At 38.4% G+C, this 17,517-nt stretch overlaps 3 protein-coding genes across 5 annotated transcripts; 2 read left to right on the forward strand and 1 right to left on the reverse strand.

Annotated features, from left to right (window-relative positions):
* The first annotated feature begins 4,231 nt into the window (after window positions 1–4,231).
* LOC143453278 (uncharacterized) lies at window positions 4,232–7,356 on the forward strand. Of its 2 annotated transcripts, none has more exons than XM_076954551.1 (2): window positions 4,232–4,387; window positions 5,823–7,353. In XM_076954551.1, the coding sequence occupies exons 1-2, from the start codon at window positions 4,306–4,308 to the stop codon at window positions 6,428–6,430; spliced, it is 690 nt and encodes a 229-aa protein (XP_076810666.1). In that variant the 5' UTR covers window positions 4,232–4,305; the 3' UTR covers window positions 6,431–7,353. The 2 variants fall into 2 exon arrangements, with proteins under 2 accessions (XP_076810666.1, XP_076810667.1); XM_076954552.1 differs by lacking the exon at window positions 4,232–4,387 and adding an exon at window positions 4,910–5,032 and having other exon boundaries at window positions 5,823–7,356.
* A 2,698-nt stretch (window positions 7,357–10,054) lies between these two features.
* Window positions 10,055–12,786, forward strand: LOC143453344 (plasmanylethanolamine desaturase 1-like). Of its 2 annotated transcripts, none has more exons than XM_076954637.1 (5): window positions 10,055–10,194; window positions 10,365–10,484; window positions 10,644–10,880; window positions 11,008–11,200; window positions 11,399–12,786. In XM_076954637.1, the coding sequence occupies exons 1-5, from the start codon at window positions 10,092–10,094 to the stop codon at window positions 11,526–11,528; spliced, it is 783 nt and encodes a 260-aa protein (XP_076810752.1). In that variant the 5' UTR covers window positions 10,055–10,091; the 3' UTR covers window positions 11,529–12,786. The 2 variants fall into 2 exon arrangements, with proteins under 2 accessions (XP_076810752.1, XP_076810753.1); XM_076954638.1 differs by having other exon boundaries at window positions 11,008–11,172; window positions 11,399–11,504.
* Window positions 12,787–14,951: 2,165 nt separating this feature from the next.
* On the reverse strand, window positions 14,952–16,602 carry LOC143453230 (uncharacterized). Its single transcript, XM_076954423.1, has 4 exons — window positions 16,408–16,602; window positions 15,942–16,130; window positions 15,659–15,769; window positions 14,952–15,281 (listed from the first exon to the last, which is right to left on the reverse strand). Exons 1-4 carry the CDS (start codon window positions 16,475–16,477, stop codon window positions 15,190–15,192), a joined length of 462 nt encoding a protein of 153 aa, XP_076810538.1. The 5' UTR covers window positions 16,478–16,602; the 3' UTR covers window positions 14,952–15,189.
* Window positions 16,603–17,517: the final 915 nt, after the last annotated feature.

Below are 17,517 nucleotides of genomic sequence, written 5' to 3' on the forward strand. Positions count from 1 at the left end.
AATAATAAAAATGGCGCAATCGCCAGTCAGACAACGTAGATTTGCGATTTAAAACCTTTGTCACACATTAACGAACACCATATTGGCGTGTCAACAGCCGACCTATTTTGCTAAAAAAGCACACAATTTAACCTTTAACCAGTTTTTACAATTTTTTAATCCTGATTGTGTTACTTTAAGTTTGTGGTTATGTCTGAAACTACTCTATGTCACTCGTTTGACGTCAAAATATAAAAACTCTTTCAAGAGAGTAAGGTGGAATCAGTGATGGCGACTTATTGGCGTCTTTGTGTAAGGCATGCAAGTAAAATGGCACATTAATACTGAGAATTGAATTGCATGTAGAGTGTTGATTTGAAACCCTGAAACAAATTTAGTAATTCAATTTCGGGCAATTAGTCATCAGATTTCCTATGTTTTTTTCATAATATGCGACTAGTTAAGTTGAATGGTTAGGTACGTGTTTGATCAACACCCGCTTTGTCTGGAGATGGTTGAATTTATCCAACAAGCTTCATGTAGCTTGAGTATGGGCTTGGCATTGACCTAAAGCCCGGATATGGTTTACAAACAAGTGACGCAACAATTGAAGTGTATTTAATGTATTGAAAACGTATGCAATCATCTGATATGCCTATAGTACAGACTAAATGTAAATAATGACAATTGGCAACTATAATAGCCTACTAAGTTAATTTTTGGCTGGCTTTTTTCCAACTTCATTTCAACGTACTTGATCCATAAAAATAAATTACGATAGCTTTTGATCTCGACAGCGTGTTATGCAGTGGTTCCCAAACTTTTTCAGCTTGTGGCACACTATAGAAAAATTATAAAACGCTCGCGGCACACCTACAAGAGAAGAAAAGTTGCTTTAATATATTTATTTTCACGTGTTAATGCGATGGATGTGTTTATTGGATGGACATGTGCTTATTTATCAGCTATTGAAGCAGTTAGAGCGCTTTTAAGTCGCATATGCTTGTCTGCATGCTTTATTTTAAATATTTATACAGTTCTTTTCCAAAATTCCAAAAAGATTCGCGGCACACCTGAGAATCTACGGCGGCAGACAGTTTGGAAATCACTGGTGTAATGTCATGATCTTCTTACAAGCCTTCCGAAAGAAATAGAAGAAGAAAAAGATGTATAACTTGCTGGTGTTTTTTCTGATTTAATATATTGAATATTATTTTCGTCATCTTATAAAAGGTTCAAGTCAAAGTTTCATGAAAAATGTGTTGATCTGTGGAAAATGAGATTTTTAATATTTTTGATCATGCAGTTTGAAAAATTTTTAGGCTCTATCAAAACTTTTTTGTGATAAAATAAATTATCCAACACTGACGAAGAGTTGAAACTCACATTTATTTTGGAATTTTTGCTGTTATAGTGAAAACTCGTTTGGTTCTAAAGAAAATGCCTAGTACAGTTGATAGCTTATAAAACGGAGTATTACAAGTAGGAATCGAAAGTATAGAACCAATTAAGGAAATTATGAACAATATTAACGAAAATGTGTATATGGGTCCCATGCGAGTTTGCGCAACGTTGGTTCATAAAAAAATTAATTCACCAGCTGGGCACCTTCTGTTATTGTTATTATCTGTATGTTTGGGTATGTTAGTATGTGTACCTTTGGTCCATACTGGTGGCGAGCTTGATTGACGTTCTTCAGGTTTTCATTGAAGCGTTTTTCATTTTTTTTTTTAAATCAAACAGAACACTCTGTTGTTTTTTTACTCTACTTGGCATTTGATAATTTTCTAAAGTCCTATAATAAAATTTAAGAAACCGAAGACCAAGTTAATAATAAGTTCAACCCAACTTCTTCTATTAAAAAATATGAGCGTCTAATTGGTGGATTATGGTTAAGCGTTACCAGGGTATTTGACAAAAAGCTTTTTAGGCCTAAAATAGCAAGAAATCACTCTCCGATGTTTTTCAAAACAATTTAATAAAACCCACTTCGAAGGGTTATGTAAAGGCGATATGTTAAAAATGAAGTCACAATGCTTGTCGGTCAAACTTTAGTCAGTGAAAATGCTTTATGACGCTTAGAGTGACGTCAGGATTCGTTTATTTGCTCACCGCAGGCATTACATTCTTAGTAGCAATTATATCTTCGTTCAATTTGCAGCTTGTGGCGTAATAATGAAAAGTGGTTGCCCGTGTAAGTAGTAAAAATTATGGGTGACGTTTTCTTCTGAAAATTTGGGGCTTAGTCAGTTAAGTAAAAAGCAGAAAAAGTCATTGTTGTCGGTATTTGAACACCGTCGGCATGGTCCAACGATAAAATACGAGGTGATAACATAAAACGCCTAATAAATTGATCAGCATCAACGACAACTGTTAAAGGTGTCTCTTCAAACGATGATTGCCAGCGAAGGACGGTTGTTTGCAAACAGAGGTGAGTGGATACGTTCATGTCCAGGTTCTACTCGATTTGGGGACGTATAACTTATAAGTTTTTCCAGTGAATTTCTCATCATGGCTGTTTTCATATAGCAGGCGTATGTACTAAATACTGTATATTAAATATATGACATTGCATTACTATCATATAATACAAAATAGATGCCGCCCCTGCTGGTAAGATATAAACAAAGAAACAACCTAAAGTTTGTTTTTTCTTTCGAAGAGGCTGCAATGTTCATGTCTAATGCTTATAATTATAATTATTATCCTAAATTCAAAAGATTGCTTTTCTTCATTTCAATATAGGCCTACCTGCTTCCCATATTACAGTGGTATTTTTGGCTTACAGAATCAGCACGTTTAGAAATGGATTTCATACAGGCGAAGCTTAACCAAAATATGATCCATAACGCTGTCATACAATGCCATCGGTTTCTTCAAAGGCCGGTCGATTGTTACGTCATTAGCGATTGTGAGCTAATATTGGAAAATGTCATTGCCCTTGCGAGAGAATTTGTCATTGGAGAAACGATGTCATTGGTCCAATGTGCGGAAAATTTTTGCCTCTATCTAGAAGCGCCTGACGTAAAACTTGAGTTTATTGAAAAATGTTCATTGGCCGCTTTTGAGGTCTCTAACGCCCTCTGGCTGAAAAACATGAAGATTGCTGTTGAAGGTGAGGTAATTCCCCTAATGCAATCCTTTGCTGTGGCCATTGAAATCACGCAAATAGACGACGACTTAAGAAAAGCGGAATTACAAGCTTGGAACCTCTACCGCCTTGGCATGTGCTACAAGCAGATAGGTGACTACGAGCAAGTGCTAAAGACCAGCGAATTGGCCACTGGGTTACTACGGCAAGCGTGCGGTAGCAAGCCCAACTGTAGCCATTTGATGGAATTGTGCCAGCAACTAACGCAAATAGCAACGTTTGCTGGTGGTGATGTCTGATAGTGCTGACCCACCATGCGTATCTCGGCCTGCACAATTCAGACCAGTCGTGTCACGTTGTAGACGATTCATTTGAAACTATGAATCGCTTGTTACGTCACTCTGAATAACAAGATGCTTCAAATCTGTGTTGTCAACACATGTAAGCACTGCAACAAACAGGAAAGAGCCTAATTTTTTATCTTGCTTTAAAAAAGATAAAGTGCAAATCAATGTGCAAAACTCTGGCGTCACTTAGTGGTCAGGGTGCAAAATGATGTAAGTGAATCTTTTTGGTTAATTTGCCCTGAATCAACAACGCTTGACAAATAAGTTATGACTGATTAGCGATTAGACATGAATAAGTAAACCTACGTTGGACCATGGGACTATCCTCATAAACAAATTTTCAAACCATTTTAAACATATTTAGTGTTTTGTATTGATGGGTAAGCTTTCTGGGTAGCATCCGGCCCCGTTAAAAACCCGGTGTCCATTTGGTCGCATATTTGCAGTAAGCGATGAACGTTTGCTAAAAGCAGTAGTGGGCAAGCTATAGGCAATTTGAAGCAACACGTCAGTCATCCAATCATCACGGAGAATAGCTTCAGCTGAATTACCCGACTTTCTGCAACAATGTCACGTGATCTGTCATCTCACGCAAACGATTAATCGTTGTGATGCGCGCATTTTCTTAGAGCGACATCAGCTTTTGTTTACTTGCTTAGCGCAGGCTTTACAGTCCCAGCAGCAATTACTTCTTTTCTCGATTTGCCGTTTGTGACGTAGTAATCCTGTATGCTGCCTGCATGTTAACCTATATGTCATAGCGTAGTCAACCAGTCGTACGCAATAATGACTCAAGTATATGACGCATCTGGCGTGGGACCAATCAATCTATTCGTGGCTGTGGTTATCTTTAAATATCATCGGCACGTTTCGCCCCTCAAACGTGTGATGATAACATCAAGAATTGACAGTTGTTTCAATAACAAACTATTGAAGATGTCTGATCGGGCCATGATTACATGCAATGAAGGTAAGTGTTATGTCGCTAAAGAATATGCAGATATGACCAGATTGCAAGAGCCCTAGAAAGTACCTGTAATGTTTGAAAACATTAAGCATCACAACAGCTAGGAGGTTCGGCTAAAAGTATGTTAAGGCTGGCAAAAAGTAAAAAGACTCAATTTAGAACCTAAAATTTAAAATCATGAAAATTCTTAGCACGTCGAGTTACTCGTAGGATTCAGACACCCCGTAATGTTCACTGAGCTCCAGTAATCTATTTTGTCTTAAAAAGCACATGCACAGTGACTGGAATATAAGGTTTCGAATAAAAGCCGCAGTGTGAACAATGGCCATCATTGTTGGGTGTATGGTTACATATTCTTTCATGTAGAAACAATGTCGGCCTCAGTTGACGTGTATGCCACTGTCCGCTGGAACAACAAATGTTGTGTCAGACGGACATTCATACTCCCACACCAAGTTTTACATTCTTCTTACGTATGATTAGCACGGAAGTGTGACGTAACAAAAGTAACACGCTACACCTTTGACGTATTGGTCATAGAACTTCTAAAATTGAAAAATTACCGGATAAATTGTGTGAGATTTATTGAGCATAGGCCTAGGATACAGCTACGGGGATGTTGATCAGTGCCGATGATGGCTTGACATGGTAAGTCGTGGAATTTTTTCTGATGATCGTTCGTGTTAATTTGGGAATAGTGACGCCAGGCTGTTAAAGCTTTCGAAACCAGCTATGAAACTATACATTCGCATTACGCATTTTTTAGGTTTGTTTCTTAAACTCACTTTATGACGTAATAGATCTTGACCTAAACTTACTTTAACTCTGAAAAAACTGACTGAGATAACTGTAAAGTGTAATATCAGAAAGCGGGTTACCAGAAGCAGAAAATTGGGCTTGCAGAGAAATGCGAATGGGATACACAAGAGCAGGGAGAGAATAAAAACGATTCAGAGGAAAGTTCGGTCACAAAATAAATTAGAATTATAAACAAAGTCAATAGCTTGCGAATGTGTTTATAAACCCAATAAGTTTCTTTTGGCCGAACATATTTTGCTAGTGAGATCAGAACTTTTACATTTAATCATAATTGCCCCTGAACTGGAAAGCATGTTAACTGAAGTTATTGAATTGATACATCTATAGGCTACTAAATACTGCATATTATAATTACATATTATACTGCATAAGTATATTGAATATATTGTAATGTATTTATATTTACTATTATATTTAACGAACTAGCCGCTAACCTCGGTGGTATACAATGAAGGAAGCGATTTAAATTTTTTCTTTCCTGGAAATCCAAATTTACTGTAACAATAGTGAAGTTATTGATGTATATGTTGTTGAAAATTGTATTTTAATTTCGGAAGATTGCTTTTCTTCTTTTCAATATACCTGTTTCCCACATTACAGTGCTCTTTTTGGCTTACAGAATCAACACGTTTAGAAATGGATTCCATACAGTCGAAATTGAAACTCAATATGATTCAAGATGCTGTCATACAATGTCATCGGTTTCTTCAAAGGCCGGTCGATTGTTACGTTATTAGCGATTGTGAGCTAATATTGGAAAATGTCATTTCCGTGGCCAGAGAGTTTCGGTTAAAGTCTAGATTTGGAGAAGCAATATCACTGATTCGATGGGCCGCAAGATTCTGTCGCTACCTAGAAGCTCCGGACATAAAACTGGAGTTTATTGAAAAATTGTCTTTGGCCGCTTTTGAGGTCTCTAACGCCCTCTGGCTGAAAAACATGAAGATTGCTGTTGAAGGTGAGGTAATTCCCCTAATGCGATCCTTTGCTGTGGCCATCGAAATCACGCAAATAGACGACGACTTAAGAAAAGCGGAATTACAAGCTTGGAACCTCTACCGCCTTGGCATGTGCTACAAGCAGATAGGTGACTACGGGCAAGTGCTAAAGACCAGCGAATTGGCCACTGGGTTACTACGGCAAGCGTACGGTAGCAAGCCCACCTGTAGCCATTTGATGGAATTGTGTCAGCGTCTAACGGCAAATAGCAACAGCTACTGGTGGTAATGATATATATCCACCGTACGTACCAAGTTTGTACATATCAATCCAGTCGTGTCACGTTGTAAAGTATATTTCGTCTTGTAAGTTATGTAACTATAAATAGCTCGATACATCACCGTGAATAATAAAATGCTTCAAAAGCTGTTTGTAGCCTTCATAGCATTGCTAGTTGCTACAAAAAGAAAGTAATTTTTACCCTGCTGTAAAATGTATTAAACGGAAATTACTATGGTAATTCTTTTATAAAATCAAGTAGTCAATGAGGGAATTTTCAATTTCTCTCAGCACGTTGTCACGATTTTTTGCTCGAGTTGCTGATCAGCGTTTTGTTCATCATACATAAATTATTGAAATTAGAACAAATTGAAATTGAAATTACAGAAATTATTGTCAAATCAATAACTAGAGATGTAGAGGCGTATTGTCAATGACAGAGCTGTGTCATCACTGGAAGCTCTAAATGACCTGAATAATTTCAAACTAGGATGAGTTTACTTGAGTTCTTTTCTATTGTTAAATCAGTATGCAATTGCTTATTGGTCTTGTTTCGTTTGATAATGATTTGATTCCAGTGTTTTTCATCATGTTCTGATGATGTTGATGGCCTTAACCTGAGAACCTGTCTAATACAAAGCAAAATAGTGATTTGCATCAAGTTTCGGAACGAACGGAAATAAAACGCGCACGCGCAAGATACATGCTACAACTCAGAAGAGTACGATTTGGAAAAGATTGTTTCCATGAGTATACAACAGTTTTAAATCACCAGGAAGAATACTTCGAATCAAAACTTGCATCATATTCTTGCTGAGAGTCCCCTAAAGCAAAACAAGTAGACAAAGTTGTTCTATGCATTCATGTGCGGCGAATCTTCAATGCAACTGCATGTCACGCTTTTGTTTCAACCGCATGCTTTTTCAGTTGAAATATCAACATGAAAGATGTCACTGGTTTTATGGTCAAGTGCTTTTCAACATTTCTCCACAAGCTCATGCGTTCTAGTATCTCGTAGAATTTACACGAGTGTAACAAGAAAATTACCGGTATAAACTACGACCTGCATAGAAGAATAAAACCATGTTTTGATGCGGATTGTACCAGTAAAATTGATGTAGAATATGTTTTTCATTACGAATTACTCTGTGACGTAAATAATACGTACATATGTAACCATGCGTCGGGTCAACAAACCATCCTGGATATTTGCTTTAACCGTCCCGAAACACAACACCGTCTATACTTATAGCAAACAACGTCACGTCATCTGGCTTCTCATTCCAGAGAACCAACATTCTCGATTACGACATGTATGTTTGCTTGCGCAGTCGTTATTCTTGACAGTAATACTGTTCACAATTTGCCGCTTATGACGTAAAATGAGATGCCGTCGCACCGTGGCTATAGAAACCGTTGTTATGCGTGTCAGGTTTCTCTAAAATGTTAGGATTTAACCCAGAAATTGTAACGTAATAAATCGTGCTCAGGCAGCGGAAAGTATCCGACGTGATTCATCAAACAAAAGCTCTTTATATGGGAGGTTAGAAAGCTTGTAAAAGTTGCTTGATAACTGGCAGTGTAACGTTCAGGAAAGAGTTGTCAGTGATGTACCATAGGCCACTCGTTGCAATGAGGCTAGAGTATGCCGTATTTATTATAGATCGTGGAACGTTCAACGGTTTTTCAAATTTAAACAAACATTTATCCTTTTCGATGTACCGCGCATAGTGTCGTGTCATAACATGTTTTGTGCGCGTTGCGATTTGAATCTTCGTGGACGTACTTAGAAACTAAATCATGTAAAAAATCAACAGTTCTTTTAAGTTTTCTGCGTCAACATAAGGTAAGATGTATGTCAAATCGCTAGCCTGTCAAACGATTTGCAGTTTGGATTTTATCACATGCGGACAAGATCTTTGTGACACTGACATGTGCGCCAGTCTTCATCGGAAAAGCAGGTCAGGTTGAAAAGCAGGTTGGAAAGCTTTACGTAAGCCTGCTTGAACGACTCCGTTATGTTTGTACAATTATACCACTGGGCACTGACCGAAAATCTAGGATATTGAGTTTATTGACCCGAATTAATGAATCACAACGCGAAGTCGAGGTGAGAAAATTCCCGCTAAAACCACAAAAAAAAACTGCGGCATTTGTCATAACTTAATGAAAATAAACAGTTAATCAGTCTCATCAACTTACTACAATAATTAATTAGCGCCGAGCCCAGCTACTAGATGCAACCGGCTGAAGAACGCCCCTGCGGCAAAAAATAAAAGGCGGAAAGATGAAAGCGCAACGTGCAATGCGCCAGGGAGGATAAATCAAGAAAGTCACGTAGTTTGCAAGCCAGATGATACAGCTGTTTGATAACTTGATGCAAACGGAAGTCGAGCAGCAGGAATATCACTGAGAATATCGTCCTATAATAAACATAAGTTTTGAGACAAGTAAGAAAAACAACTAAGGTAATTCATCAACAAGTATCGTAAGCTAAAATTCAGGGATGACGCCGGAGCCTGCATAGGTGTAGGAGCAGCGCTACCCTAGCCCTTGCAGTCTTGACTGTAGCACTCATGGTACGTAAAGGCAGTAAACCTCGGTAACGGAGCAAACTGGGACAATAAATAATTTTGGTCTTTAAATTCAAACGTATCGCATGCAGCGCTATTTTAAACATTGAAAAAGTGAAAGCAAAACGCGGTATACGCTCTATGGCAGATTACGTCGTTAAAGTCGCTTGATATTACTATTTAAATTTTGTCATTGACTGTCGGAGCGAAAAGTATGATGCAAGAAAAAGTGTAGTACAAGGGACCTTCACGAACAACCAATAAACCGGAATATAGCAACACCCTGATGGCTTAAAACGTTGCTCAGACGATTAAGCTGACAGTAGGCACAAAGCAAACGACAACCATAATAGCAACATGGTATAGCGGCTTGATGAATTTGCTGCATTTGGTGTGCTGATATGTACTGTTGTTTACGGCCAGCTTTAGTGAGGTGCAAGGTTCTTTTCACGTATTGTGACGTCATACAGATCGGCTTGATCAGGAAGAAAAGCTGTGGTCTTGGTAGAAACTGTAACGTCATTATTGCAATAAAGTAAATTCCGGATTAAACCCGCGTTGTTTGTCGTGATAGACGTCACTTACTGCCTGTGCCCACTTTCAGTCGCGCAAAAAACTTCCCTCGGTCGGAGAAAGACTACCATACCACACTACCAGCTGACAGTTTCCTGTTAATTGTTACGTCGTAAATGGAAGGCCCAGAGGCAAAGCTCTTAGACAGCAATGACATCGGACGCTGGCAAACCAAATTAAGAAGTTGGACAGCTACACGGGGTACACGTGTTGATCTGTGTGCAGTGGTATAAACGAAGGCAGGAAGTCGCATCGCTTTGTCAGACTGGGGCGACATCAATGTTGTGAGAAGAGTGAAGGCCAGAATTAAGTAAGGACGTTTCATTTTAGAAACTAATCAGCTGGACCTTTCATTTCCTGCACTTTGTTTGGAAACAATTGGATTGTTTCTCTGAACATCAAAATTATTTTATAAAACTCGAAGCGGTCACTTCAAATAAACATCTTGTTTCATGTGGATCTTCAATGATTTGTTAGTTTATTATTATAAAGTAGTTACTACGTAGGCCTATCACTTTTATGACATGATAATGAAGACAACAAGTCAGGTGGTGGAATCAGAGGCGGAGACAAAGGAACGAACGAAATATGGCAAGGTGACTAAGGATGTCAGGCCCCACACGTCAGGTATACGTCATACATTGTAGAACGTCAGGTCAAAGCACACGTCATCAATTTTATTGAAATAGATGACCTAATACAGGCCAACTGTTAATTTCATTCGAGTTACCCACCTTTTGGTGTCTCATACGCCATTAAATGATGACGTCATTCATTTACTTACATGTGTTTTCCAGACATGTGGTTACGGGAATTGATCCTGGCTCTCACCTCAGCGCTCATGCTTCTCGTCAACCTAATTTTCCTCATCCGTCATTTTAAGACATCCTACTCCGCCTATGTCTTACCCTGCTTCTGTAAGTCGTAGGTAGGGTTATAAGCTGCTCTGGCTTGAGAACTGCCCGGCAACTCCATATGTGTTATCTAGGCCCTAGCTACGTTAAGGTAGATGAGGCTGTAAATTTTCCGGATTCTATTTTACTGACTTGATTAATGTTGTACTTGTGTTGTCTCAGTCCTTGGTCTTCTCACCGCCGACTTCCAATCTGCTTTCATACACTGGGTGGTGGACACATACTTTTCCAGCGAGACCCCGATTCTAGGACCTGCCATAGTTCGACCGTTTAGGCTACACCACTTTGCTCCGACTCAGATAACCTACAACGACTATTTGAGGACTTACGGCGATGCGGCTGTTTTCACCACACCTCATCTGTTGTTTACGATGTGGATTCTTTGCTTTTACAGTCTAGGTGAGGATTGCAAAAGACTTGTTTAGCTTGGTAATTTGTAACTTAATCAGGATTGTTGGAAGTTCTTCTGTCTTTTCTGGCAAATGAAGCAAAAGTTTTAGCTTGAACCTGTTTTTCACGTTTATAGAAAGTAAGTTCGTCTATTTCCTTGTTCTGTGGATATTTTCTTATTCTTTGGTCGGATACGGCGTAAATCAGTTCCACCAGTGGGCGCACACGCACGGCAGACCCATACCAGCTGCTGCCGAGTTTCTTCAGAAGTTAGGCCTAATCTTGCCAAAAGATCATCATCGTAAGCACCATACACCACCGCACGACTGGTAAAGGAGACAAATGTTAAAATAGTTAGAAGCACCTTGTTCACTCTATGGTTTGTTAAATGTTTCAGAAATGTTTGTTCCGAAAACGTCGTTGCGATGTATTTTGATTGGGTTACTAGGCTACGCTACACACGTCAGTCACACAGATTACTGCTTTTTAGAATACTTTAGCCTCAATGTTTGCAATTTTTTTCCCAGTAATTATTGCATCGTAGCTGGCTTGGTGGATGGCCCTTTAGAAGCCATCAACTTCTGGCGCCGCCTCGAAAACGTGGTGGAAAGTGTAACTGGAGTAAAACCACGAATTCACACAACTGTCAAAACGTAACTGCAAAAATGGACCAACTGTACACAGGCTTGGCTGGTCGGTTAAGTAATTAAGTATTGCGCCGCTTTGTTGTATGAGAGTTTATCGATGTTTCTCTTTAACAAAGAAGTTAGCCTTTGCACTTATAACTTCCAGCGCTTACAGTTCAATTATTACGTTATTACTAACGATTCGTTTTTTTATTACGTCAGAAGCATTGATGCGTCATTGTGTTGCCTACTTGGAAAATTCTCAGCTTATGCTTTCCAGTGTAGTTTATTTTTGTGATTGAACTAACTCGCCTAAGCTTTTGTACCAGGTTTTACAAGGTCAGGAATACTTTCTTCAATCATCCCACTTGCACCAACTAATATCGACGTCTTTGTATGGTTTGTATGAGGCTACATGTGAGATTTGCCTAACGAGTATTGTCTATGCGCAAAAATATATAACTGCGAATGTGCGCTGTTCTCGGAGTAGGCTATAGCAGGGGTGTGCAACCCGCGGGCCAAATGCGGCCCGCAAAGGAAAAATGTGCGGCCCGCGAAGAAGTGACAATTTTGAACGGTGTGCGGCCCGCGAAACGAGTTTTAATTTAGTTTAGTCTGCTATGTGCAATCAATTCCAATCCCCTTGCAGTGCTGAATCAAACCTTGGCTGAATGTCTGTGACGCAACAATACCCTAACCGTTAGGGTATCGTTGCGTCACACACAGACGATTAGGGCCTAACGGCTAGCTTGTGCAAAGCAAGAACGCAATTCACAAAGATGTCAATTGCTGAGCAGTTAGCATTTCAAGGAAAATGTAGACGCTGTTAAATAAGTGAGAAAGGGCAATTGAAGGTTAAGCAATTAGTAAATAGTCTGAGAGATACAGTAGCTAAAGTATGTAACAGTCTTAACTAGCACCTTGAAATGACTGACTTACTGTAAACAATAAATTTAAATTGCAGTTTTCTTTAGAAATTCCTGCGTCTTAAGTTATATTTCTGCAAGGAGATAACCCCTAATAAAGTCACAAGACCAATAACGAAAGAAACTGTTATTGATTTTGTGCTTTTAACTACGTGTATGTTAATTAAAGGTGTGGTCCGCGGTTTCAACCAGTTGTTGGGATCTGGCCCTCTTGTACAAAAGGTTACACACCCCTGGGCTATAGGATTGAGCCGGACAGACCTCCGCTTCCCTGTACTGCTGTTCACTTTTCAAATTGGCAAGTTTAATAAAGTGGTCAATACATATGTTGTAGCGGCCTGGGTGGCATTTTTAATATCATTACTAGGGCCATTTTTATTTTGACCTAAAAAAAATTTTTTTTGACTTTATTTTTATCAAATTTTGACTTTATTTTGACCGAACAAAATTGCTTATTTGTAGAGGCCACAGTTCTTCCTCCAGTTACCCAAACATAATATTTTGTCGATTTCAGACCCAAACGTAATATTTTGTAGAAAAGTCAAGGTGTTTTATGGATTATAAAAAGTGCGTCGTGTTTTTTGGCGATAGATTTAGGTATAGCTTGTGTTATTTTGTCCTTGTGAAAAGGGCACTTTGCCTCGATTTTCTCCGCATGGTAAATTCTAATAAACAGCAAATTAAACAGGGAAGAAGTAATGTAACCCCCTTGACGCGGCATAAGGATTACTTAAATACGTAACAATGAATAAACAATGGACAATTTGCGATAAAAGTTACTGCTGATCCAAGTGGGCATTGTGACTTATTTCCTGCTTTTATGGGTTAATATGGTTTAATTGTGTCGGAGTTCCTGATTTACAATGCTTCCACGAGGATTTTTACAAAACTACCTCTCAAGAAACACAAAAACTTTGTCAAAACCCATAATTTGACAAATTTTGACTTTATTGAAAATTTTGACTTTATTGTAAATTTTGACTTTATTTTGACCTAATAACTTCTTAGAAACACCCCCCTAGGTGCTGAAAACAACTTTATTCTTTGATTCGTGGTCAGACGAGGTCCTTAAAAATTTTTGACTTTATTGACTTTTGCGGGCCCTAATCATTACACATTTCTTGGAAAAGCGTTTTCTAGTTATTGATTGAAGTTTATGAACTTGTTTTTTTGATAACACTTCAATTGTCGTTTGATATTTGGAAACTTGCTCTGAATAACTTCATTGAATAACTTCAACTCCTTTTAGTACGTTCCCAGGTTGTTTCCAGAACCTGCGTTGATAAGAAATCTTTATTGCAAATGCCCGCTTCTTAACTTTATACTGATTGTAGCCTACTTATCTACACGTCAGCTTCAACTACATGTAACTCCCATTGCCAACACATTATTTTCTTCGCTGCACATGTTTTGAAATGCTCCGTTTTTCTTGTCGAATATTTTCATTCCCATCGCTTCACGTTTTATAAGCTCGCACTTGTACCGGCGACCAGACGGAGAGACACAGAAAGAGGCAGATGAGCTTTCTGTGCTAGTCACGTTGATTGCAACTCTATAGACATCTTATAATCAGTCGCATTACTATGTTCTTGATTATGCGTATTATTGGGAAAGTGTACAGCACCCTCAATAAAAACCTTTTCTTGTAAACTATTTCTGTTATAATATTAAAACCTTTAGGCTGACAAGAGGTTAGAGTATTCTAACCGCACGCAACTATAGAGTCAGATAATTCAACCGGTAACTTAAGTTAACATAACATAAGTTAAGACAGAAGTTAACTCTGAATTAAGTAAGCTGCAATCGTTTATCTGCAGTAGGGTGTCAGACAACTTTTAACCCTTACTCAACCACACCCTCATTAGTTTTGTGGCGACTAAACCTAACCCACAGCCCATTATATTGTCTTATGATGTCTATGTTGGATCGCTACCTCATGGTTTTGACATCAGTGTTAACTGTTAATTCAGTTTTTGTAGAATCGTGTTCGTGACCAGCGTGCTTATGATGAATATAATACAAAGGTAACATAAAACACAACAAAATCCAACAAAGATCTTTATTCATTACTCATCTTCGGAAAACAACATTTCTATATTTACTATAAAAAAACTGTTGCTGTTGCACGATACAGCAATACCCATTTGCAAGTCATTTCATGAAAATTTATTTAAATCTGTATAAAGAATTCACCTACATAGAACACAGCTGCATTTTCACTCTCAACAAATTTGATCTTATTATAACTTATTGGTGATGATAGACATAACCTGACAAAAAGTAAATGTCAATTTAAATAAAGATTTTTGTCAACTTTGTTCAGCCGAATAGTTGATTCAATGATTTTAGCTGTACCACCCTACACTATGTCTTAATATTAGTATGATCTTATTTGTTGACGCTTTTTGAAATACTGCATCATAAAGCCATCAGTAGCGCTATCATACAAATTTTTGTCATTATTAGCATTATTTTACTATTGCTCTGAGACAAAATGATACAAGAGTCCATGAAAACATGCTTGAAAATCATAGAGATGACTATATTATCACAGCAACGTACTTCACCGTCAAAAACACATTTCGTTACAACTCAAATGTCACTGTTAATGAAGATCGATCGGCAAAAAGGATCTCTTAAAAAGATGCCTGGTGCATGCTGAACTTTCATGCACGATGATTTTGAATGGAGCTGTGTAAAACTGCCGGGCAAATACATTCATGCGGGTTTCTTGTAGATGCATTGTAGCACTCGTACTACGGACTGCTATTTCGTCATAATTGCCCATATAATCGAAATAAGTGGCAAAATTGCAATCCAAAGTTGCGCCCCTGGTGAACTTGAGCCATTGCATCCATCTAAAGTAAATAATGACATTTAGTGACTGGCATTGTGGCATTGGCACATGCCAACTCATTATATTCCAACAACTTTGCGAGTTTCATTCGTAACTTTTTTAACGACTGCCACTGGCGCTAAAATTCGGGCAGATGCCTACTCTGGGTTCCATGGGCTTTTTAAATTTTCTTATCCAACGTCACACTTTCACTTAGAAAACTGTTCAACGCAAAATTCTGGCAATTTTGATTATTTATTTAACTTCGAGTAAATGACCATTCTATTTATTGCCGTTTAGTTAGTACAGCCAATCTCCGATAAGTGCATGAGTGAGGCAATTCATTCATACAGCAGATACTATTCAAGCACCATATATAGCCCTGGCACACAATTTTACCTTCTTGGCACAAATAGATGCAAGTTTCGATCTTGTCTTGGGTCGAGCACCCATCTGTGAAGGACATATCGTTGCAACCTCGTTCCACAGTAGTGCATGGAACGTCATCACCTATGTTGTTACAAGAGATTCAGGTTCGCTGCAGTGTAGTTAGATCAAATAAAATTGAAGTTTTGCATAAAAATCTTACCGTGAAAAACGGTAAATATACGGCAATTGAACCCTTAATAACTTGAACCAAAGCTCCCGTTTATCTTTTTACTTTTTTACATATAAGACATACTGGTATTAGCTGGTTGAGTGGTTTTTGTGTAACAGTGGGTAACTTCGACCGGACACGGAAGCAAGACAATAGTGCCGCAGCCCACGCTTCGTTTTCTTTTGCCGCCACCGCCGCCGTCATCACAACCACCACCATCATTTGCTCGTTTAGCCTTTGATGAAGCGCAAGTGTTACATTCCAAACCATCTCCTGCACAAAAACATAACAATGTTGTTTCTCTGTAGCAGCTTCACACCTCAGCGTAATGCACAGAATGTACATTATATATGGTTCTCTGGGGAGCGTGTTTTGATCACCACCGCAAGATTTCCCGTATTTGCTTCATTGTATAGGAAAAGTTATATCCAAAAATGGTTGTGTTTTGTTAATGAGCTCTTTTACAAGCAAGAGGTTTATTATGGCAAAACACTTATGTAAAAACTTTATTGAGCAGTAAATTACACCGCGAATGAGTTACGGCAAGTACCTTCGCTTACAACAAACAATAAAATCAGAATCCCGCCTATGACGAAGGTCGACTTGATCCATTTTGCCATGACATGAAATCCAGGTTTTGTAAAATAAAGCAAAATATTAGAATTCTATCACCAGGACAAACTAGATCTGAAATAAAGAGCAAACGCTAAATATTACACTCTACAGTCTACAGGATATAACAAAACAACGTCAATGAAATAATCTATTCGTGGAAATAAAAAAATTACTACAACAAAGTCGACCGGGTCGCAATTACTACAAACAAAATTTCAATTGCAAATAGTTTGTATATTGACAAATATCCATCGCATTGTGTCTTCGCTGAATAAGCACTATATACGGATGACTGATGAATGCAAGATAGTAAAATTACAACGGAATTGCATTTGCACAAATTAGATTTCGTATAAGTTGTACGTTTTAGTGACTATGTGTTTGTGCTGTATCATATAAAATCGCTGACGTCATATAACAGGTTAGCGGAGAAATTACGATAGGCCTACGCGATTTACGACCACTTACGGTCAAACACCTAAATGCGTTCATTTTACGAGCAAAAAGCTTTCCCAAGGCAGTCACATTGTCGAGTGATGACAGTAAAGTCTTCTTCTATTTACAAAGTAGGAAACCATTGTTGACTGTCTGTAAACAGGCATTCGACGTTTGCGGGTTGTAACTTACATACAGAAACAGCTCCAACCCTTGGCTTGGTCTTATGTTGGTGGTTTCAACATTCTTTCTATTTCTGCAATGTTTTCCTCCACTGCTTTTATGTCTTGATCGGTGAGGTGTTGTTCACTTGGGACGTACTTTAACCGAATCTCAAGCTCCGCTTGAAAATGAACCAAAGCTTCATCGTGCAGCCTTTGCTCTTTTAGGCAAACCGCCAAGATATGATGGATCATGCGAATCTGTTTAAGCGGTCCCTTGCTCAGCAGTAAATTATCCAAAACTTTATTTGAGTGTTCGACCGCCTTTGAGTAACACCTTGCCATCATCAAACAGTTGGCGATATTAAGCTCACACGTCATAATTCGTGGTTCCCGAGTCGGTACAGGCTCAAGATAAGACACTGAAGATAAGATAACAAGAAACTTCA

Source organism: Clavelina lepadiformis, chromosome 4 (assembly GCF_947623445.1).
Source record: "Clavelina lepadiformis chromosome 4, kaClaLepa1.1, whole genome shotgun sequence".
In the NCBI taxonomy this organism is placed as follows: domain Eukaryota; kingdom Metazoa; phylum Chordata; class Ascidiacea; order Aplousobranchia; family Clavelinidae; genus Clavelina; species Clavelina lepadiformis.